General features: G+C 37.1%; 1 protein-coding gene across 6 annotated transcripts in view; it reads right to left on the bottom strand.

The window, feature by feature from the left end:
- Positions 1-24,001, bottom strand: part of NARS2 (asparaginyl-tRNA synthetase 2, mitochondrial) — a 144,830-nt gene that overhangs the window by 21,600 nt on the left and 99,229 nt on the right. For 5 of the 6 annotated variants that reach the window (XR_010841395.1, XM_059068149.2, XM_059068150.2 and 2 more), the window contains 4 exons: positions 12,631-12,763; positions 8,451-8,549; positions 8,313-8,350; positions 924-990 (listed from right to left, as the gene is read on the bottom strand). Coding sequence is in view for 5 of the 6 variants with exons in the window: in XM_059068149.2 (XP_058924132.1) it covers positions 924-990; positions 8,313-8,350; positions 8,451-8,549; positions 12,631-12,763 (337 nt within the window). In the remaining variant the exon portion in view is untranslated. The remainder of the gene's footprint in view (positions 1-923; positions 991-8,312; positions 8,351-8,450; positions 8,550-12,630; positions 12,764-24,001) is intronic. The other variant, XM_067038422.1, reaches the window with a different exon arrangement.

The following is a 24,001-nucleotide window of genomic DNA, read 5'->3' as shown; positions in this document are numbered from 1 at the left end:
CTAATGTGCCTATTAAACCCCAAGTACCATGCTAGGTACTGGAAACTGGTAAGAAAAACAAAATCCCTGAGTTCATGAAGCTTCCAGGATGGGAGACAAACATTAAACAAAAATTATACAAAGAAGTCAGTTGATTATAAATATAACAAGCACAGGGCACTCGTACCTTAAAGAGAGCATCTGACTTAACTGGGAATGGAGCTGGTGTAAGGAATAGTTTGAAGACAAAGGTATTACACTCTTAACATTATCTTACTATTCCCACTTGTCTGGCAATATCTTAATTATAGGAAAGAAGTACTGGCATAGGAATGAGGAGACTTGCTTCTAACATTATGTGCATGTCCACTGATAAATCATGTGGCTTTTCCAGACCTATATCCTTACCCATAAAATAAAGGAGTTCTGGGAAAAAACAAAAACACACAAAACTCAGTGTTTTTCAAAGTGGATCACAGATCAGAAGCCTCGGTAAAGTTCAACGGAAAACGAAATCTGTTTAATGTGTTGCCTAAACTTAAACTTATTTGATCACATAACCTCTTCTGTCTGTCAACTGTTAACATCATTCAGAATATACTTTGGGAAACACTGAACTAGTTGATTTCTACACTGATATTCTATGATTACCATTCTTTCTAAGGAATTTCATCTTCCTAAACTTGGGAAGCTTCTTTATAACCCTTTCATCACTGCTATTCCAAATGATATGATTCTACTTCAAAATTATTTTTCATTCTAAATATTTCAACGAGGTTAGGCAAACATCAAAAAAAGCCAATGTACAGATATGCAAATACTACATACACACTGCTAGTAAGAGAAATAAGGTTATTTTAAAGGATTCTTAATGAAATCAGATAAATATGAGAAACATTTTCATACATACATATACATATATATATAATATATATAAATACTACCTCCAGAGTGAAGGTGAAGTTCTGGGATGCCTGCTTTAAGATCTCCACTGCCTCAGTATAAGAAATGCTGGAGAGAAACAGGGTAAAAGCAGAGAAAGGTTAATACAATGGGCTGTTGTTAACTAGTGCATCTGAAAACTGTGAAAGGCCTATTCTCATACAGTCTTTGAGATCATATATGAGTATCAAATGATTGTAAAAATGATTATTGAGTAATCAGGAATTAAGGTTGACCTATCAGAGTCTGATCAGCATGAAGAGAAATAAATGGCCATTCAATAATCCCACTCCTGATCCACTTGCAGTGTACACAGAGAAGCTAGTCACTTAAGCAAATAAAGATTTTCTCTGAATTCATGTTATGCTAATGCCCTAAAAGGTGTGAAATACTGAGGCTAAAAGAGCAAAACTCTCTCCCTAAAGCTGTCATTCATTCATCCAACATATACCGAGCACTTACTATGTGCTAGGTATCATTCTAGGCACTGGAGATACAGTAAATAAAAACAAAGCCCCTGCCTTTATGGAGTCGCTATCCGTGTGTGTGTGTGTGTGTGTGTGTGTGTGTGTGTGTATGCACAATGGGGGTAAGAAAGATAAACAAATAAACAGAAATAAGCCAGGGAACTATTGGTGCTATGAAGAAAAACAAGGCAAGATAAAAAGACAGAAGGTATTTGGGGGTGCTATTTTAGATAAGATGGTCAAAAAAGGCCTTGCTAAATTGGTGACATTTGAACAGAAACCTGCATGAAGTCAGGAAATGAGCCATATAAATACCTAAGGGAAAGTATTCCAGGTAAAAGGAATAGTGAGTATAAAAGCCTGAAGTGAGGAACAGTTTGGCTCATTCAAGGAACAAAAAAATTCAGTGTAACTGAAGCATATTGAACAAGGAGAAGAATGCCAGAAAAACAGATTGGAAAGGTAGTCAGAGGTCAGATCCTATGAACTCTTTCAGGCCATCATAAGGCTTCTGTAATATACTCTAGTATTGTATGACTGTTTAGGAAAAATAACATTTTTGGTTACCTCAGTAAGAAACCATCATGCCTAAAGCAAGCCAAACCAAGAATTTGTTTTAACAGTTTGGATAGGTGATATATGCACATAGTTTAAAAAAAAAAATCAAGGTGAATAAAAGAGTATACATCTTTCTTCCATCCCTGTCCCATAGCTACCGAGTTCCTCTCCTCACACACAATTACTGTTATTGGTTTCTTGTGAATCCTTCCAGAGGGTTTTATGCATCTATAAGCAAATATTAATACTCAATCTCCCCCTTTTTATAGATGGCAGCCATAACATACATATCATACACACTCTTTTACATCTTTTCTTACTCAATAATATACCTTGCAGATCTTTACATACCAGTATATGAAGAACTTCTTCACTTTTAGAGCTATTACGTAATATTCCACTTTGTGGATGTATCCTAATGAGTTTAACCAGTCATCTATCGATGGATATTTCAGCTGTTTTCAATCTTTTGCTATCATAAATCATGACTACATATACCTAATTTATGCTCATACTGATTTTGCACATGGGAAAAATGGAATTGTTGGATTCAAGAGTATTTGCATTTGCAGTTTTCATAATTTTGAAAGACACTGCCAAAGATATCATTCCTCTTTTACAGGGTTATTCCAATTTATGCCCACCAATAGTATATGAAAATGTCAGTTTCTCTATGTCCTCTGCAACAGTATTCTGCATGATTAAAAAAAAAATCTAGAAACTTTCTAAAGGACTCTGAGTTAAAAAATAACCTAAGAAACTTATTCTCTGAGGCAAAAATGAAGTTCACATCTATTGTAACTAACTGGAAAGAGTTGTGCCATAGAGTACAAATAAAGCCCCCAAAGCTATGTTTTGAGTGATAGGTTTTTTAGAAGATGGAAATTCTATTCAAACTAAAATCTAGTATTAAATAACAGATAGTTTCTAAGGTAAGAATGGTGTTGGTGTTGATAGTAGTAATAATTTTTAAATGAGCATTTTACAGAAGGGAAACTGAAGCTTAGAGAGGATCAATAACTTGCCAAAAATCACTCATGTAAGTAAGAAGTAAACCTTGATGTGCTGACTCCAGAGTCTAAGCTTTTAACTGCTGAGATAATGCCTAAACCACTTGGAGTTTCATATGTTCTATCAAAATAAAAGATAATGGGCTCTGGGTTCTCCCTTTGACTCTACCACTTAGTAACTATGTAAATCACTTCACCTCAATGAAAGCATTTTATAAATTTTTGTATTTTATACAAAACTCTACAAATACAAACATTAAAAAATTAAGTATTTGTACTTATAAAATAAGGAGATTGGGCTATATTAGGCTCTTGTCTGTCTAGAAATTCTGTTGTTCTATTTCATAAATTACTTGATATGATCTACTCATTATACTGAGAAATATTAAGAGCAGTCAAAATGGGAAGCACTAGAATTTTGTGCCATTGATACGTTACAGTTACATTATTAGGAAAAAAAAGGACTCTCATGTCTAAATAGCTCTTGTTATTCTAGATGTTCTGCCCCACACTCCTCCCATACTTTAAGTTGAGGCAGAACTTTCAAGTTCAAATTACAGTTCTGACACTGGATATCCTTAATGGCCTTCATCAACTCTCTACTAACTTTTCTTGGTATGTACAGGGAATAATATTTCTTCTCCTTCCCAGAAAGTATTTCCAAAGTGCTTTGAGGAAAGGAGAAGACACTGTTGATATTGTGTGATACAATGTCAAACTACCTTCATATTTCAAATTTTCTGTTGTTGAATGAAGAAAATTATTCTGAAATTGTTGGAGTACAACTGCTAAGTTACAGAGATTTTTATTAGCATTCTTTGCCTCAAATTCACACAAATAAATGAAGAGCAAATAAAAAGGTAAGGGCTCTCTCTCTCTCTCTCTCTCTCTCTCTCTCTCTCTCTATATATATATATATATATATATATATATATATTTTTTTTTTTTTTTTTTTTTTTTTTTTTTTTTCAGTACGCGGGCCTCTCACTGTTGTGGCCTCTCCCGTTGCAGAGCACAGGCTCCCGACACGCAGGCTCAGCAGCCATGGCTCACAGGCCCAGCCGCTCCATGGCATGTGGGATCTTCCCGGACCGGGGCACGAACCCGTGTCCCCTGCATCGGCAGGCGGACTCTCAACCACTGCGCCACCAGGGAAGCCCAGGACTCTATATTTTTAAAGACTTAATACTATAAAGGTAATGTAAAATAAGTGTGTTCTATTTCTGCTTGATAAAGGCTAAATTCAAAGACTACACAAGTTCTTTAAATAATATACTTTCATATAAAACAACTGTAACAAGTACTCAAGAACACTGAAATCTATTCAAAAGAATACAAGTCATATGGTTTCTTGAGTGTGGGTGTGCGCATGTATGTATGTGTTATTTCAGGGTGCATCTTGATTCTAATTCATCATGCTTAGGTCTACTCTCATATTCTCTCATGGCTTTTAAAATCTCTGGTTTCAAAGACTACAAACCCCCTCCACCTGTGGTACCCTTCACCCTGAGAATCCTCAGCATCATGTACTTTACGTACACTCTCTGGTGTTCTGTCCCCTCTGTTTCTAGCTCCTGGAACTTCTCATATATTCTAGTGAACTCAACAATGCATTTAAAAGGATTTAATAATATTTTAACTAGCATTTTTAGATGTTTTGTAGCAGGAGGGTTTTCAAGTTATCTAGTCTTTGACATATTGCTTAAGCAGCATTTGAACATTTCAACAAAATAAGACAGACAAGTTATTACTTCATAGATGAGAAAACTGAAGCTCAGAAAGGTTAAAGATTTACTATTGGTCAAATTTGTAGTTGTAATTAAATAATTATTCATGCAAATATTTAACTATTCATCTTTTTCTCTAGATGCTAAACTCCATAAAAGGACTTATCCATGCCTATTTTCACTACTGAATCCTCAATGACTAGCACAGTACCTAACTCATAGAAGGCAGTCAATAAATATTTGTTGAAAAATATGAATTCATTCATTAATGGCTAATAAGTGGTAGAGCCAGGACTAGAATCCAGGTCCTCTGAAACATAGTTCACTATACTCAGTGCATAAGTAAAACAAACAAGCCTCTGACCATGCGGAGGTGACAACACCAAAAAAAATAAAAAATAAAAATCACACATATAAATTTAATCCACAACTGTGTGCAATGGAGGATGGTGATAGCCATGACTGTTATGGCACAGCCCATGTTCCCATCCTCAGTATTTTACAGACATGGATCCTGAAGCACAACAGTTAGATGATACATAAGGGTCATAAAGATAGTGGGGGAGCTACAACTACTCTAGCATTAATTCCAGTGCCCTTTCAGATATATGAAGTACACTGGTTGAAAGCATGAGCTTTGAAATCAGATGACCCTGAGTTTGAATCCCCACTTCATCTTTTACTCACCTAATTTTCTTTGAGTTGATTCTTAATCTACAGAAGGGCAACAATAACTACTCACAGAGTTGTTGTGAAGATAAAATGAAATACAATGTATTTAAAGTTTATCGCTGTCTGGCACATAGTAAATATTCAATAAATGGTGGATATTCCCCCCCCCCTTAGATCTTGTTCATTAGATAGAAGTTGGATAACTTCTCTTAAGATCTCCCTAGTTTTCTGTTACCAGTACAGATTCCTTGGGATGCCTAATTTACGTCTTTCCTTACCTACTTAATTACAACTTCTATCAATATGCTTATGTCCATAACTCTCCTGTAGACTCTAGGCCCATACACTCAAACTGCCTACCCAACATCTACAACTGGATGTCTGAAAAGTATCTCAATCTTAACATGACACCTCATGATGATGAGCCTGATATCACCCCTCTCTCTCCACACCCCCCCCACTACTCTATGGCTTCCCCCATCTCTGTTAATAGCAACTCCATTTCTACAGCTGTGTAAATCAAAAGGCTTGAAGTCACTCTTAACTCTCCTTCTCTCTCATTTTCACTCTCAGTAAATCCTGTTTGCTGTATCTTTAAAATATATCCAGAATAGGACAATTTTGCCTACTTCCATTGTTACCATCCTGGTCTGTGATGGTTAACCTCATGTATCAAGTTGGCTGGGCTACAGTACTCAGATATTTGGTCAAACATTCAGGATATTTCTGAGATGGTGTTTTTTTGGATGAGGTTAACATTTAAATCAGTGGATCCTGAGTAAAGAAGATTACCTTCCATAACAACATCCAACCAGGTGAAGGCCTTGCTAGAACAAAGACTGGCCTCCTCCAAGAAAGAAGGAATCTGCCAGCAGACTGCCTTTGACTTGGCTCTTCCTTGAGTCTCCAGCCTGCTGGAGCACTCCAACAGATTTTTAACTTGCCCAGCCTCTACAATTGTGTGAGCTAATTCCTTAAAATAAATCTTTATATACACACATCGTGTTGGTCTTATTTCTCTGGAGAACCCTGACTTACACAGGTTCAAACCACCATCTACTTGCAACTAGATGACTGTAACAATCTCCTACTTGCTTTGCTGCTCTCACTTTTGTCCTACTACAGCCTATTCTCAACAGATAGCCAGAGCGATCCTATTAAATTCAATTGAGATCTTGTCAGATCTCTGCACAGAACCCTTCAATAGCTTCCCCACCTCACCCAAGTAAAAATCCAAACTCTTCACAGTACCCTACAAGGCCCCACCTGATTTCCCCACCTCCCTCATCCTTTCTTACTTTATCTTCGTATCCTCTTCCCTTACTCACTCTTCACTATTACTTGAACACATCAGGCATGCTCCAACCTCAGGGTCTTTGTACTTGTTATTCCCTCTGCCTGGAATATTGTTTTTCCACTTACCCATATAACTAGTTCTCTTACTTTACTTTCTTGAGATCTTTACTCAAAAATCATCTCAGTGAGATCTTCCCTGCCATGTTATCTAAAATTTTTACCTCCTCATTCTTCCTTTGTCTTATCTTCTTTCTCTTCTCTGGTTTTTTTTCCCCGAAAGTATTACTCATTTTCACAGACTATATGTTTTACTTATTTATCTTGTCTCTTGGCTATTATTACCTCCACCAGAAATATAAGCTCAGTGAAGGCATGGAATTTTATCTGCTTTGTCCACTGTTTTTTAACAGTTTTTAGATTTTAGGACAATGCCTGGAACATAGTAAACATTCAATATACATTTAAGTGAAAGGAAAAGTCTCAAAAGCCTTCACTTGTACTTCATTGCCCTTAGATTCTCTATCACAGGGCTCCTATTTCCTCCTTTTCTGATTCCACAGCTGCTGCCTTGTTATTGGGTCAGGCTCAACGACTCATCATTTTTAACTGGTAGCCTGAAGGTCTAGGCTGATACCTGATATTCTCAGCTCAGTTAAGTCTGCCAAGTTTTTCTTATTCTCCTTCTCAAGGACAGGTTGAATTCTTTAATCTCTTAGAAGAAAAACTTCCTAAACTTAAGATAGCAAGGGAAAAATGATATTAACTTATGTTCAGAGACAATTTTCTTTTCTTCAGATTATCAAACTTACCTCCTCTACACATTGTAATACCCTGAATACTAAGTCTTATATGAATTATTTGTACTGCATATAAGAAGTTGCTTGTTGTTTTGTCCATATCAAGTATGTGTTTCATAATAAACTGTGAAAAGAATAGCCTATCTGATTAATATGGTTGGTTGAATAAACAACCAGTCCAATATCAAGTTTTTTCCCGTTGTGGAGCGCAGGCTCCGGACGCACAGGCTCAGCGGCCATGGCTCACGGGCCCAGCTGCTCCGCGGCATGTGGGATCTTCCCGGACCGGGGCACAAACCCGTATCCCCTGCATCGGCAGGCGGATTCTCAACCACTGCGCCACCAGGGAAGCCCCCAATATCAAGTTTTACTTGAACAGGATTATAGTGGAAATGAAGCAATGTATGTGCTATATGTAAAACACAGATCTTTAGGTTTTAAAATAGTGGCTAAAAAAACCAATTCAGAATATATTTTCAGATTTTAGCAAGTGAAGGTAAAGAAAAAGAAGGAAGACTGAAATAAGAGAAAAACAGAGGGGCAGACATTACATGTATCTATCTTAAAAGCATGGTTTTTAATCAAGCCAGATTTTGATTACTAAAGTATTAGTCTGAATTGTAGGAATATAGTTAATAATTACTATGATCATTATCTTGCTATGATTTATTCATTTACTTATTCATGAAACACTGATTATCAACTATGAACCAGACATAAGAGCTATAAAAATAATTAAAATACGGGTTTTCCTTGAGTCTAGGGAGTGTGATAGCAGATATACAAACAAAAAAATTTAATACAGTGTGATAAATATGATGATAATTATGAATAAAGTTCAGAGAAAGTATAATATCTACTTACATTAGAAAGTTGTTTTTTAGCATATGTTCTAATCTGTCCTTGGTAAGAAAAGAGAAAAAAAGAAAATGTATTAAATGTAATTATATTCCTTACATATAATTAACATATTTAAAGGGCTTCATCCACAAAGCTAATTACCTTTTGGCCAGGAGCTATGAATTTGTGACACAGTTCAACATCTTCAGGACAATTTGAGAGAACTGTCATTGTTGTAGTCTTGAAGAGGCCCTCCATAACCTAAGAGAAATGATACAGAATTGCCTGACATGTAAGCTTCATGAAAAACCTGTTTAGGGCCCTGTAAGGACTGCTCTCCAGGTTTCAATGGCTATAAATCCAGTAGGCTTCTTACTTCCTGAATATACTACAGCAAGTTAATTCAGTTTCCAGATTGATTAGAGGGGGCATCACAACTTCTCAGAGAAGGTTAAAAAAAAAAAAAAAAAAAGAACAACGTCTGAACCTTCTGTTAACAGTTTCAATACTGGTACTGAAGTGGGTTGTCAAATGAACAGCTAAAACAAACTGATGCCTCTCTAAATTTCAGTATATTCACTTGTAGAGTCAGGACAGTTAACAGTACCTAGCTTACAGGATTGTTGTGAGAATTATATGAGATAATCCATGTATAAGACTTTGCTTAGTGCCCAGCTCAGAGAAGCGCACAACAAACATCAGTTGTGAAGAGTGGAACATTTTGAAAAGTGCTTCATTCAGTCATTGGTAAATGAAAGTAAACTTTAAGATTAGAGAAGCAATGAGATCTATCTACATCTAAATACATACATTTTTGCTTTGCTAAAGTATGAAGTAACGACACAAATCAGTGTATAAGAATTCGTTCTACCAGGGGTGTCCATAAAAGTCTCATGGAAAAAACTTTGTCTCAGAAGAAAAAAGTGACTGGAATGAAAAATATTTCTAAAATATTTTTAATCCAAACTAAAATTTTTGTTTTGATGTCGATGAAATCATATTGTGATTTCCAGATGTGTCCTCATAAAGACACATACATGGATTAAGACCAGGCTGCCCCCAAAGCAGGTAGCTTCCTTTCCTCTCTGAATCACTGGATACCCTATCAACACTGGAAACACAGTGGGGCATAAGCGTCTGAGTAATTTAACATGGTCAGATATAGGAAAGAACTTAATTATCAAGTGACAACCAGATAGATTTATGTACATACATAAAATATTTTTTATTTCTTTTTATATATACTTTGCATTTTTATATTATACATATATTTTATAGAGAAGTAAGGAATAACTTGATGAAAGAAGAGCAAAAGGAGGCTAAAGATGTTTTGCCTTGAGGCTATAACCACCTTCAATCTAGCAGTGAGATAAAGAAATCACTAAGTAACTGAATGATTTATGAAGCATTACATCCCTCAATCACTGCAAAAAGCCAATGTATATTGAGAGGAAAAAAGAACAGGTAGGTTGGATAGTATGCTTGCATTGTTGAGGGACACAATACACAATCGGTAAGATGAAGACTTCGACAACTGGGGCTGTTAAAGCAGTGTCTTTCATGGGCAGAACATTTCCATTTGAAGAAGGATATCACTGGCTTTTCTAACCTTGACTTTCAGACTATACTCTATAAATATATTTATAATAAAACAGAAACTTAACTGAAGGGTTAACATAACCCTCATGTTTTAAAAAATGTATTTCTCAATAGCACTAAAATAATAATATTTAATTGCTTATACCTCATAAGAGGAAAATATCCTGTTACAATATTCTGATTTAATATTTAAGAGACCGCTCTTCATCAAGATAATAATTTCCACAGAATTCAATTTATCAAAGGGAGAAAACTGAGAGAAGCAGGAGCTTATTTTTGGGAAGAATATACCTTTCTCTCTGTCTTTAGGAAAAAGTTTATATTCCAATTAATTAAACTATTCAATAGTGTATGCCCTGAGTACCACTCAGTGGAGTATCAAATAAATAAGAATTACTTAGTTTTAGAATACATAATTATAGAGCAAAGATTATAATGTTTAATAAATTCTAACAATCTATGTATTATCTTTATAATCTTTCCCTGTGGTATTACATTGGGCAGTGGAGACAGGGACAAGGCAGAAATAGGAGGTAAAACGTGTGGTTCCATTCTTTACAATACTCTCATTGCCTGAGTGAAAGAATAATAAAGAATTGGGTGGTGAGCTCAAACTGAAAGCTGATTAAGGAATTTTACTGACTCGGTGAGGCTCAGATTCTGAATCCCTAAATCTAGAAAGGGATTAACTCAACAGTGTTCCTATTGACATTTTTGGCCAGATAATTCTTCGCTGGCGGGGAGGGGGCTGTGCATTGCAGGATACTGAACAACATCCCTAGCCTTTACCCACTAGATGCCAGTAGCAACCCATCTTCCCTACTCCCCCACCCACTCCCTAGTAGGGACACCAAAAATATCCCCTGGGGGACACTGGTCTAGAGAAATCAGTGGGAGATGTTAAAGGGGTATATGTAAGTGGACACTGTGGTGTGGCCACAACATCCCTTCAGGACCAAGATCTTTTTTTTTTTTTTTTTGTGGTACGCGGGCCTCTCACCGCTGTGGCCCCTCCCATTGCGGAGCGCAGGCTCCGGACGCACAGGCTCAGCGGCCATGGCTCACGGGCCCAGCCGCTTCGCGGCACGTGGGATCCTCCCGGACCGGGGCACAAACCCGTGTCCCCTGCATCGGCAGGCGGACTCTCAACCACTGCGCCACCAGGGAAGCCCCCAGGACCAAGACCTTTATCCGCTAGGAACAGGAACTGCTGATGGTACATAGTTGGGTCCCTCTTCAGGAACTACACAGGCCAGGAGGACTGCCTTACCCAAGGTTACACCTCTTCCCAAGCTAGCCCACATCCAATGACTGGCTCACAGGAGGAGGCACTTGCCCTCCTATGGGACAACTACGAAAAGGCCATTCTAGCTCCAAAGTTTCTCACGGAACTGGCTAAGGCATCTGTTTGTAAATGCATCACAGTTTAACTTGTCCCTCTGCCCAATGCTGCTTTCCTCCTTTCCTCACAGATATTTCTCTTGAGAGCATTTCCCAGTAATACCTGCACACAAATCTCTGCTTTAGGGTTTATTTACTAGGAAATCCAACCTAAGACAGGATAATAAAATTGTGACTCCATTCTATTTGGAAGTATACATGGTATTTCTGTTTTAAGTGGAACTAGGTCATTTACTGGGTGAATAAGAATAGAATGAAAGAAGTAAGAGTTGATGAAAATTGCTAAAATAAACATCCTGTAATTAGAATTCCAAACTAAGATATTAACCAAAATGGTAGTGGATAGAGAATTAATAACAACAGTTAACACATTCTGGGTACTTACTAAGTGTCATGAACTATGCTAAGTGCCTTATATATATTATCTGTCTAATCCTATGAAATAACCTATGAAATAGGAATTATTATTACCATTTTATAGATGAGAAAACTGAGGCTCAGAGAAATTAAGTCCCATGTCTTAGGTCACATAGCCAGTAAGTGATGGAGCTAAGAATCAAATCCTGGTCCATCCATCTCCAGACTTGTGTGCTCTATATGGATTTATGGCCACAGCCTCCTGAAAAGGCTCCCACCCCTATTTTTATCTCCCTCTAAATCATTTTTCATAATGCTGCTAGAGAGATACTTCTAAAACATAACTCTGACCATGGTCTTTCCCAGCTGAGAACTTTCTCCTTTATCTTTTGGATTAAGTTCAAACTCCTCTGCATGGCGTTTAAATACAGTCTTTCTTTCATGAGCTGACTCTTGACTGTATCTTCAGCTTCATCCCTGTCCCAGAGCTCTGACAGCTCCTGTGGATGCTTTCTAATACTATAGCTATAGAAATGTTTCTCTAACTATAAAGACGTTTTGTTTATTTGCCTAGCAAATATCAAGAGCTACTATTTACTAAGCCTGCTTTGTGCCAGACCCCAATACTAGATGCTCTACATTATACATACATAATTCATTTACTTCTCACAATAACCTAATGAAATAGCTACTATTATTCTCATTTTATAGCTGAGGAAGTTAAAGATCACTAAGGTTAGGTAACATAATAACAAAGTTAATGGCAGAGCTTGGACATGAACTTAAATCTGTTTGATGCCTGTACTTTAAAAACTATTACACTAACAGCATTCAGTAGATGTTTATTAAATTAAGTAGTTCTCCACCTTCTTCATTCTATGAACACCTGTAAGGCACAGATGTCGGACGTAAAAATGTATACAGAGGCATTTTAATGTCACAGATGCCTGATATTTAGAAACTATTGTAAAACTTGAGTACCTACCTGCATGAGATCTTGAAGGCTCTCAAGAAAAGAAATCTCTGCTTCTACCATATAAAACTCTGCCAGGTGTCTCCGGCTCTGAGAATTCTCTGCTCGGAATGTTGGACCAAAGGTAAACACTTGAGTAAAAGCTCTGCAATTCAAGATTAACAGTGTAAAAATAGGATTCACATGATTAATTTTAAGTATTTAAAATATTCAGTAAGCTCTTAAGGAAAAAAAAAAAGTTCTGCACCTCTGTCTTGTCCACAAATCCACACACATTAGCTGCTACATTTCTTTAATGGGTGATTATAATAGTTTCATTAAAAATGTTACATTTATAGAAACCATTTTATTCCAAAGGAATTTGCAAATGCTTTAGAAACCCTATGGCTTACTAAATATAGAATTATAACCACTTCTGGATGCACTCTACTGCAGCTGCCTTAAACAGCAGGCAACTACATTTCACAGCAATTGAGAACAAAGTAAAGGAAAAATACCACAGCCCAAGAAGCCACACAGAGAATCTAGATAGTAACAGTTAAAACCAGAATTTCATGTGGAAAGGGCAAGCCAATCATTTTCTAAATATATGAAAAAAAATATCAGATATGTATGGTGATTTGCCTTGTTAGGCCTACTCAAGCCTTTACGCCCACCTAGGAGTTTTAATCAATGCTCGGTGACCCCTGATACTTGGGGGTGGGGTGGATTTTGAATAACTGTCTGCTTTACTCTCTGGTTTTCAAGAAGGGCTATAGCTCAACAACATAAATGGAAAAAATATTCTTATTTTTAAATTTCTGCAGAGAAGTGAACATGACACCTTCATTCTTTAACACTTACAGTCTCCTTCACATGGGAAGAGGGCAACAACAAGATTAGATCAAGCATATATGAAGTAATGAATATTTCCTAAGGATCATGTAATCTTTTTAAAAATAATTTATTTATTTTTGGCTGAGTTGGGTGTTCGTTGTTGTGCATAGGTTTTCTCTAGTTGCAGTGAGCTGGGGCTACTCTTTGTTGCACTGTGTGGGCTTCTCATTGCAGTGGCTTCTCTTGTTGCTGAGCACTGGCTCTAGGCCTGCGGGCTTCAGTAGTTGTGCCATTTGGGCTCAGCAGTTGTGGTGCATGGGCTTAGCTGCTCTGCAGCATGTGGAATCTTCCCGGACCAGGGACAGAACCCGTGTCCCCTGCATCAGCAGGCAGATTCTTAACCACTGCGCCACAGGGGAGTCCCGAGGACCAAATAATCTTTGAATTTTAAGGTTTTGCTAGAACAAAACAAGAGGTTTGGGGTTCCTTAGCTGTTATCCTCAACATTCTTCATTTGTCATCAGTCAAATAATATCAAGATCAGAAAACAGTACAGAAAACGGATTGTAGATATACATACCAGTTTTTTTTTGTTTTGTTTTGTTTTGTTTTTAAGTAAAGATACTCTGGGAAATTAAACAGTAAAACAATTATAGTGGAAATCATGAGATTTATTTTTTCTTTCAAAGGCCGTTTCAGTTAAGGCCTACCTGGTAAGAAGCTTAGGAATTTATGTTTTGGTTCTACAGCCACCTTGCTGAGACCATGATCAGTTAACCTCTGAGAATCTTAGTTTTTAATGGAAAAATAAACTGTAAGAATTCAAAATATTACTATGATAACCTCTCTCCCAAGATTCAGATCCAGACTTGCCTATTAGAATGTTTCTAAAAACACTGACCTTACCTTGTCCAAAACGAAAACTCTTGCCTTGCTCCCCAAAACAAGCAAAAACAAAATAATGAACGGTACATTTTCCCCAGCTCTGTTAATCTCAGTTAACCCACCTCGTCACCCAAACCAGATCCCCATCCCTCCCTCACCACCCACACACTTCCCTATCATTTGATCATAGAATTATATTGTTTATACTTAGGAAAACTCTTGCAGATCTAGAGACTCTTCTTTATTTCCACAAATATTGTTTTAGTGTCAACTCTTGTGTCTGCCAGCTGCCTTTCTTCCTCCAGTCCCAAACTACTATAAGTTTTCAAACTCAAATCTGATTATATCAGCCCTAATTTAAAAATCTTCAATGGTTCTCCCCTACTCAAAGGTTAAAATTCAAACTCCTAACTTTGACTAGACCTTCCTTCACAAAGCCTTTTCTCCAGCACACTGAGGATACTCTCCTTACATACCCCGCATGCCTTTAGGCTTTTTCATTGGCTGTCCCCTCTCTCTCCGAATGGCAAATTCCCATCCATCCTTCAAGACTTGACTTAAATGTCACTTTCTCTTTGTAACCTTACCATACACCCCAAATTTATTGTTCCCTCCTTTCTATGACTGTAACACTTTGTTTATACATTTATTATACAGACTGTATCACTTGGAAATATAATTGTGCATTTTGTATCTTTCTCCCTCAATAAACTATGAAATTTTCTACAGTAGGAATAATGTTTTATTCATGTTTGCAACTTCAGTGCCTAAGATAAAACAGGTGCTCAAGTTGAATGAATAATAATGAGGATGACAGGCTTTTTCAGTTGTAAACTGGAAAAGCACAACATCCTTATAAACAGTAACATTACAAATAATGTACAGAAAAATACTCAGATATATTTTACTGTGGCTGTTACTCAATAGCTAAAATGGGTCAAACAATTTAGGTCTGCCCCAAACAATAAATTCAAAAATTCCAAGACCTCGAGCTTCTAATCTATGACTATGCAATCTCTAGGTAGGTTGGCAATAGTATATTTAATTAAATAAAAAGACATTCTTTTCTGGCACTGCATCACAGGAAATTGTACATACAGATGTTCACTAATAACAAAGAATATTCTATTGAAATTTTCCAGGGCATAAACAGAAACTCCATGGCATAGGTGGAATTTACTTTGGAGGCTCTGAGGAAGACTTCTAAGAAATGGGCACTTATCATCCTGAAATACAAGGAGGCCAATGGAAAGAGACACAGTATATATGTATTAAGGTACTAGATACAGAGGAAACAGCGGTACCTAAAAATAACTACAGATTCAAGTCACAAGGGCACCTACTTCTCACATGGATAGGGAGGGAGCTCCAAGATGTTTAACAATAGGGATTTTTAATTTAACAATGGTTAATGATTTTCTCTAGCAATACAGGGTAAACTCTCTTGCATAAAATATAGAAGAGGATCAAGGATTTTTATCTTAGTAAGGATCAGATTCTAATTGTGGTACCCAAAAGTTAAGTATTATTCTAATAGGGTAAGTAAAAATCAATGGCCATGGTGCTTTCTCTGAATTAACAAAAAGATAAAATAAGCTGGAAGGTATGTTGACAAATTGCCTAATTTAGCATCAAGTTGTTAAGCAGATAAATGTTTAAATCATTCAATAGAGGGGTGGGATAGGGAGAGTGGGAGGGAGAGAGACGCAAGAGGGAAGAGATAATGGGAACATGCGTATTTGTATAACTGATTCACTTTGTTGTAAAGCAGAAACTAACACACCATTGTAAACCAATTATACTCCAATAAAGATGTTAAAAAAATAAAAGGAAAAAAGTGGGAGTACAATTAAAAAAAAAAAAAGATCACCCCACATCAGCGTCCAGTGTTCTATAATAAAGTAGTGAAAGTAGTCGTAGTGATAGTGGCTACCATTAGCAAGTGCTCCTTGTGGGCCAGGCATTAGATGTGAGAACCTTACAGTTAACTCCTTTATTATAACTCAATAAAGGATATATTGTTACTTCTATTTTTCAGTCTAAGAAAAAGAAGTTCAGAGAGGTTAAGAGCTTTTCCAAAAGTCAGAGTCATAGCCTAACAAGTAGTAGAGGCCAGATTCAAATCTAGCTCTGACTCTAATGATCACAGCCTTCATTATGATACTAAAATAATGATGCTCATAACTGAACATGGACAAACCCAGTAAATAAGAGAGAAAAATTTGTAATATGTGCTCTTTGCCTTCTCAAAGATAACTAGGGTGAGTAGTTTGGTATATTTCTCTTCCTTGTGAATAGCTTATTTGTTTTATGTGTTAAAATTATAGCTCCCTAGGATATGTTGCTTTTATGCAAATAATGAGAAGATAAATTTTAATCAATATTTTGTAAACTTTAGCAAGACATTTAGCCTTTCTGGTCTTCAAATTCTTACATGAGTGGGAGGTGCAGGCAGTTTGGCATTATTCTCTAGTATCTTTTACAATAATTTTGTTTCTAGGTCCATGTGAAATCACAATTATTTTAATTTATGCTGATTTCTTCTTTTTCCTCAGTCTTCCACACACATGAAAGAAATTTGCAACAAAGCTTGGCCCAAGCAATAGTTAAAATAAGATCTGAGAACAAGGCCATTACTAAAATAAGATACAAAACCAGGTGAAAGGCCAGTACTGCTGTGAGAAGAGACCAGCAGAAAAAGAAAACACTCAGTCCTAAGAATCATTCTTGTGCCAATTATGGAGAAAGGAAAGCTATATATGGAAAGTCCATGAGCTTGGAGTTGATGTTTAAGATAACAAAAGTACATTCAATACACATCAGCTAAGATAGCTACAAAAATGGCTTTTTAAAAATAGAAAGTAAAGTTACCAAAAAAAGGTTCTACAAAGGTCACCTTCTCCCTTGTGTGGAGTTTTATGAAGTCCTAAATTGGCAAGTGGATTATTATAATAGTCACTGATTGCTTTGCCATTTATTCCTTCTGGCCCTGAAATTTAAGAGCTAATCTTTATATTTTGAAAGAAAAGAGAAATTACTGCCTTTTTAGCTGGGGAAGAACTTATCCTTCAGCGTAAGGGGGATCAGCAACTTTCCCTAAGGCTGCCCACTCCCAACCTCCTATCACTTCCCTACTGTCATTCAGGAAACATTCACTGAACTGAAGTGAACTCACAGACAACTTTAAACTGACTTTTAAAAGTCTTTGTCAAGTGGTATTCCCATCATCCAGAAAACAATCATCTATTTTACTACTGCTTTGTATCCACTGGATTATCAATACTGTGACATATCTGTCACTCATTGTTTCTACATGCCTAACAGAGTGGACACCAGACACCTCCTTCTCAGCTTTCCCCCTTTCCTCTACTTTGCAATAGTACACTTGGTGAAAGGGTTTATAAAGAGATGTATCTCTCACCATTCATCAACTCTTAACAAGATGTCTTAGCGAGGATGTACTGTAAAATCTAAAAAATTCTTCCTTACCACAATTGCTAAACATTTCTGCAAAATTAATTTTCTTTAATTATCTGATTTAGAACTGAATTTGAGGTCCAAGCAAATTTAATCTTAATTGTATAATGAGATTCAAAGTTCGATAGAGTCTGACAACAATCCTGCTAAAGGGACTGGAGGGTTGGCTACTCTTCTCTGATGAGCATATGAACTGGGGGAGGGACATTTAGCAAAGGGGATACGAAGCACACAGGTCCTAAGGTAGGAAGGAGCCTGACAAGAAGTAGGCCAGCAGCAAGACGAATGGTAAGAGATGAGGTCAAAGAGTTTGGAAGGGATCAGAACACGTAGGGTCTTCCTTGTAAACCACGGTAAAAAGAGTCTGAATTTTATTTAATACTCCTTGAAATACTCTCTCCTCTTGGAATATTTAACACTGTATTCTCCTAGTTTTCCTATTTATCGGATCTCTACCTCTGTCTCCTTCTATATACACTAGCTATTCATTAAACACTAGCACTCTTTGAACCGTAGTCGTAGAATCTCTTTTCTCACTGTATACATTCTCCGTAAATGATCTCACCTCAGTCAATTAATTACTTTTCAATTAATTACCTATTGGCACACAATTCACGAATTTGTATCTCCTGCCCAGACTTCTTCTCTAAGGTCCAGAAGCATACATCCGCCTATAGTCCTTTCAGTTGTCACAAACAGAACTCTTGCCTCCCCTAACCCCTCACACTGGCTTCAGTCTTCTTCCGACCTTCCAGGTCAATCCTCCCATTAGGGTCTTTAATAACACCATGTACTACTATTCATAGAGCCTCTTAAAATTAAAATAAATGACATATACAGATGTAATTATTTGTTTAATGTCCATCTCTTTCACTAGACTGTAAATTTCATGAGTGACCTTATCTATTTTTTGTTTCATTATAGTACCCTCAGTTCTTAACCCAGTGCACGACATACACTAGACAATTAAAATTTGTCAAATAACTAATTCATTTTCTATAAAATATGCTGATCCCCGAACTTTGAACCTTTGAAACAGCACTGGGATGGAGGTGAGGATAGAGGAGTAAGAGGAAGGTGGTAAACAGAATATCAATTACTAAGCAAAAAATTCTTCTATTCCCTGAAATAATTTTTCACAGAAGGCACTAGGAGATAAAAGAATAAGTTTTTTGAAGACTGCCCATATATTAGTTTTTGCTCTGTAGGCAATAAGTACATCTTTGAAAAGGACTAGATCAGATGAACATATCTAGTTAGCAAAGATTTTACTTTTTGAGAAACTAAAGTATTACCACATGAAAAAAATTTCCCTTAGTCTTATTCTATGTAAACAGAGAAGCACATGCCTCTTTGGCTTCTGCCAGAGTGGATACCAACATGTTAAGACAAGTATTGCTATTTCATCATTCCTGTAATGATGGACTCTTCAGAAGACTGACTAAATTTAGAAAATAACATTTTTTTAAAAAAATAAATAAATTTATTTATTTATTTAGGCTGTGTTGGGTCTTCATTGCTGTGTGCGGGCTTTCTCCAGTTGTGGCGAGTGTGAACTACTCTTTGCTGCAGTGCACGTGCTTCTCTCGTTGCGGAGCAGGGGCTCTAGGACTGTGGGTTTCAGTAGTTGCAGCATTTGGGCTCAGTAGTTGTGGCACACGGGCTTAGTTGCTCCGTGGCATGTGGGATCTTCCTGGACTAGGAATCAAACCTGTATCCCCTGCACTGGCAGGCAGATTCTTAACCACTGTGCCACCAGGGAAGTCCCAGAAAATAACATTTTTCTCAAGGGTCAAAGTTTGCTAATTGTCCTTTCTAACTGTGTATTTGTCCTCACATTTTTAACAAGATACTAAAATCACCTTTAAAAAAAGGTATACATTTTGTCAACTGCGTCTATTCATGCCTAGATTATCCCTCTTGTATTTCTCGTATTTAGCAGTCCTTGTACTGAGGACCATGAGAGAGACCATGTGAGAACTTTAATTTAGGTACATGCATCACATGGTATTTACATGTTATTTTAAGTCTACAACGATTTCAAAGGTTTTCTGAGGCCTGATACTGTAGCAGTAGATGAGTCATTATGGCAATGAACTATCAACAATGTCCTGGGCTCAAGTCCTGTACTGATGACCCATACTTTTTAAAGGTCTTCACAGTGATTAAGTTAAGCCTGTACTCTAAAGACCTAAATTGAAATTCTGGCCCCTCCACTTATGACTAGCCAAGTTAACTTCTTTGAGACTAAATTTTCCCATGTGAAAATGAAGTTAAGTATATACTTGTCATGAGGTTATTATAAAGATGAAACAATATGTAAAAAGTTTAATGTAATATTAACTATATGGTAAGCGTTCAACAAATGGGTAAGAGTTTTGTTTGTTTTTGTTTTTTGGTGTGTGCAAGAGTCTCCTTTCTTTCCAAAGGTCTACAGTTCTGATTTGGTTGGTCTCAAGATCTCTTTATACTTTCTTTCAGTCAGTGCAAGAGATTTTGTTTATGTAGGTTATGTCTACCAATATTTATCATTAAAACTGATAAAATTAAAAAAAAATTATTAACTCATTTAAAAACAATGATAAACCCATCCTATGTCATAAAAACATCTTTTTAATAAAAATTCATAAGAGGAGTGGCACTGTTTTATATTTTTATAAATCTCCTTCATATCTGGCTTAATAGAAGACAGCTGGGTTCTCATATCTGCTTATGCATTCAATCTGTTCTGCTATCACATGTTATGAAGACTTTGGAAAACTTCACTGTATACTCAAGAGAGAAGAAAAATGAAAAAGACAAATAGTGGCTTAGTATTATTATGAAAATAGTTTTAATCTCAAAGGACTTCTCTGAAAGGGTCTCAGAGGGCCCCAGATCAAACTTTGAGAACCACTACATTAGGCAATGATTCTTAAGGAGGAGTATTAATTCTGGGATTTACCTCTGGAGACTTCCATTCAGAAAATCTAGGGAGGGTTCTAGTCATGAGTATATTTAAAAGTTCTACAAGTAATTATTATGTGAACTACTGATTAAGAACTACTACCTTAAAAAAAAGTTAAGATCACTAGTCAATATACTTAAAAAATTTTTGATGGCTATAATTTTTTAAATGGACAATAACATGTGTTGGTGAGGATGTGGAGAAACTCCTTGCACATGCTGGTGGGAATGGAAAATCATGCAGTTGCTGTGAAAAAGTCGGGTGATACCTTAAAAAGTTAAAAATAGAATTATCATGTGACCCAGCATTTCTACTCCTGAGTACAAACACCAAAGAAATGAAAACAAGTGTTCAAAAAACTCCCTGTATGTGGATGTTCAAAGCAGCATTTTTCATAGTAGCCAAAAAGTAGAAAATCCAAATGTTCACCAATGGATTAATGGATATATCCATATCCATTAAGGTATATCCATATTATGGAATATTATTCAGCCATTAAGAGGAACAAAGTACTAATATATCCTACAATATAAATGAACCTTGAAAATATGATGCTAAATGAAAAAAGACAAATACAAAAGGCCAGGACTTCCCTGGTGGCACAGTGGTTAAGAATCTGCCTGCCAATGCAGGGGACATGGGTTCGAGCCCTGGTCTGGGAAGATCCCACATGCCGCGCAGCAACTATGCCTGTGCACCACAGCTACTGAGCCTGTGCTCTAGAGCCCACGAGCCACAACTACTGAGCCCGTGTGCTGTAACCACTGAAACCCGTGCGCCTAGAGCCCATGCTCCACAACAAGAGATGTCATCGCAATGAGAAGTCCATGCACTGCAACAAAGAGGAGACCCCACTGGACACAACCAGAGAAAACGCGTGCGCAGCAATGAAGACCCAATGCAGCCAAAAACAAACAAACAAAAAAAGGCCACATATGGTATGATTTCTTTTTTTTTTTTTTTTTGGGTACGCGGGCCTCTCACTGTTGGGGCCTCTCCCATTGCGGAGCACAGGCTCTGGATGCACAGGCTCAGCAGCCATGGCTCACGGGCCCAGCCACTCCACGGCATGTGGGGTCTTCCTGGACCGGGGCATGAACCCGTGTCCCCTGCATCGGCAGGCGGATTCTCAACCACTATGCCACCAGGGAAGCCCATGATTTCTTTTCTATGAAATATCCAGACTAGGCAAATCCATATAGACAGAAAGCAGAAAAGTGGCTGCCAAGGGCTGGGGAGAGGAGGGAATGGCAAATGACTGCATCACGGGTATGGGGTTTCCTTTGGGGGTGATAAAAATGTTCTAGAACTGTATAGTGGTGTTGGTTACACAATGTTGCTAAAAGTAAATTTCACGTTACGTGTACTGAATTTTATCAAAATAGAATTTTTTAAAAGTTTATTGAAACTAATTGTCCATTAGTCACTTTACACGTTTTATTTCATTCTTGCTACGCTGTAAGGAGATAGCAAGTGATGCTATCTACTCTATAAGGCAGGTGATTTCACTTCATTTACAGTGGAAGAAACTGAAGCTTAGACAAGTTAAGTAACTAGTACAGAGCCAGCATAGCAAAGCTGGTTTTAAACAATGCAATTTGACTCCATGGCCCACTTTCTGTTGTGCTGCATGTGTGCACTCTTCAAAACTAACAAAGTACAGCGCAGATGATCAATGGCCCCATAAACCCACAAGACACTACCATATGCTGCAAAGAGAAGTTTTGTACCTTTAATGTCACTGTTATCTGATTGGTTTTTGCCTCTTTATACAAGGTCATTTCATTCTTGGTGGCTGTTACTGATACACCTTCCTTCCTCCACTTGTTATCTCTGCAAGTGTCACTTCCTACCACTTACAGCTGCTTTTTTCTGTTTTATGCTTTATCTACAGCCCCTCTTTAGTAGAAAGGGGACAGTCATTTATAAGCTTTGATGGTCAATCAGGATACTCTTTCACTCCATTTTAGGTTACAAAAAATGATAACACATAACACTGTGGATCCTAAAAGGTTAAACTTGAGTTAAAGGAGGCTTCGTTAGAAATGCTCAGATGATCTAGAGCAGTGGTTCTAAAACTTTAGCAAGATTAGAATCACCTAGGTCTTGATAAAACACAGCTTGCTGGACCCCATCCTCAGAATTTCTGCTTCAGTAGGTCTTAGGGTAGGCCTGAGAGTTTATATTGCTACAAGTTGCCAGGTGATGCAGACGCTCCTCGTCCAAGGACAACACTTGGAGAACAAGTGACCTAGAGTGGTTCTCAATCTTGTCTGCATAGAATAATCTATGGTATCAATACTTCAGAAAACAATCTTGATTCAATGCAATCCCTATCAAATTACCAAAGCCAGTTTTTCACAGAACTAGAACAAAAAAATCTTAAAATTTGTACAGAGACACAAAAGACCCCAAATAGCCAAAGCAATTTTGAGAAAGAAAAAGGGATCTGGAGGAATCATGCTCCCTGACTTCAGACTATAGTACAAAGCTACAGTCATCAAAACAGTATGGTACTGAACAAAAATAGAACTATAGATCAATGGAACAGGATAGAAAGCCCAGAAATAAACCCACACACTTACAGTCAATTGATCTACGACAAAGAAGGAAAGACTATACAATAGTGGAAAGACAGTCTCTTCGACAATGGTGATGGAAAAACTGGACAGCTACATGTAAAAAAATGAAATTAGATCATTCTTAACACCATACACAAAAATAAGCTCAAAATGGATTAAAGACCTAAATGTGAGACAGAACACTACAAAATTCCTAGAGGAAAACACAGGCAGAATACACTCTGACATAAATCGCAGCAATATCTTTTCTGATCTGTCTCCCAGAGTAATGGAAATAAAACCAAAAATAAACAAATGGGACCTAATTAAACTCAAAAGCTTTTGCACAGCAAAGGAAACCATAAACAAAACAAAAAGACAACCCACAGTTTGGGAGAAAATATTTGCAAATGATGTGACCAACAAGACATTAGTCTCCAAAATTTACAAACGGCTCATGAGGCTTAATATCATCAAAACAAATAACTCAGTCAAAAAATGGGCAGAGACGGCTTAAAGATGGCGGAAGAGTAAGACGCGGAGATCTCCTTCCTCCTCACAGAGACATCAGAAATACATCTACACGTGGAACTTCTCCTATAGAACACCCACCGAACGCTGGCAGAAGACCCCAGACCTCCAAAAAGGCAAGAAACTCCCCACATATCTGGGTAGGGCAAAAGAAAAAAGAATAAAC

This window comes from Kogia breviceps, chromosome 7 (assembly GCF_026419965.1).
Source record: "Kogia breviceps isolate mKogBre1 chromosome 7, mKogBre1 haplotype 1, whole genome shotgun sequence".
In the NCBI taxonomy this organism is placed as follows: Eukaryota; Metazoa; Chordata; class Mammalia; order Artiodactyla; family Physeteridae; genus Kogia; species Kogia breviceps.
Note: the sequence above shows the minus strand (reverse complement) of the source record. Positions and strands in the feature narration are given on the sequence as shown.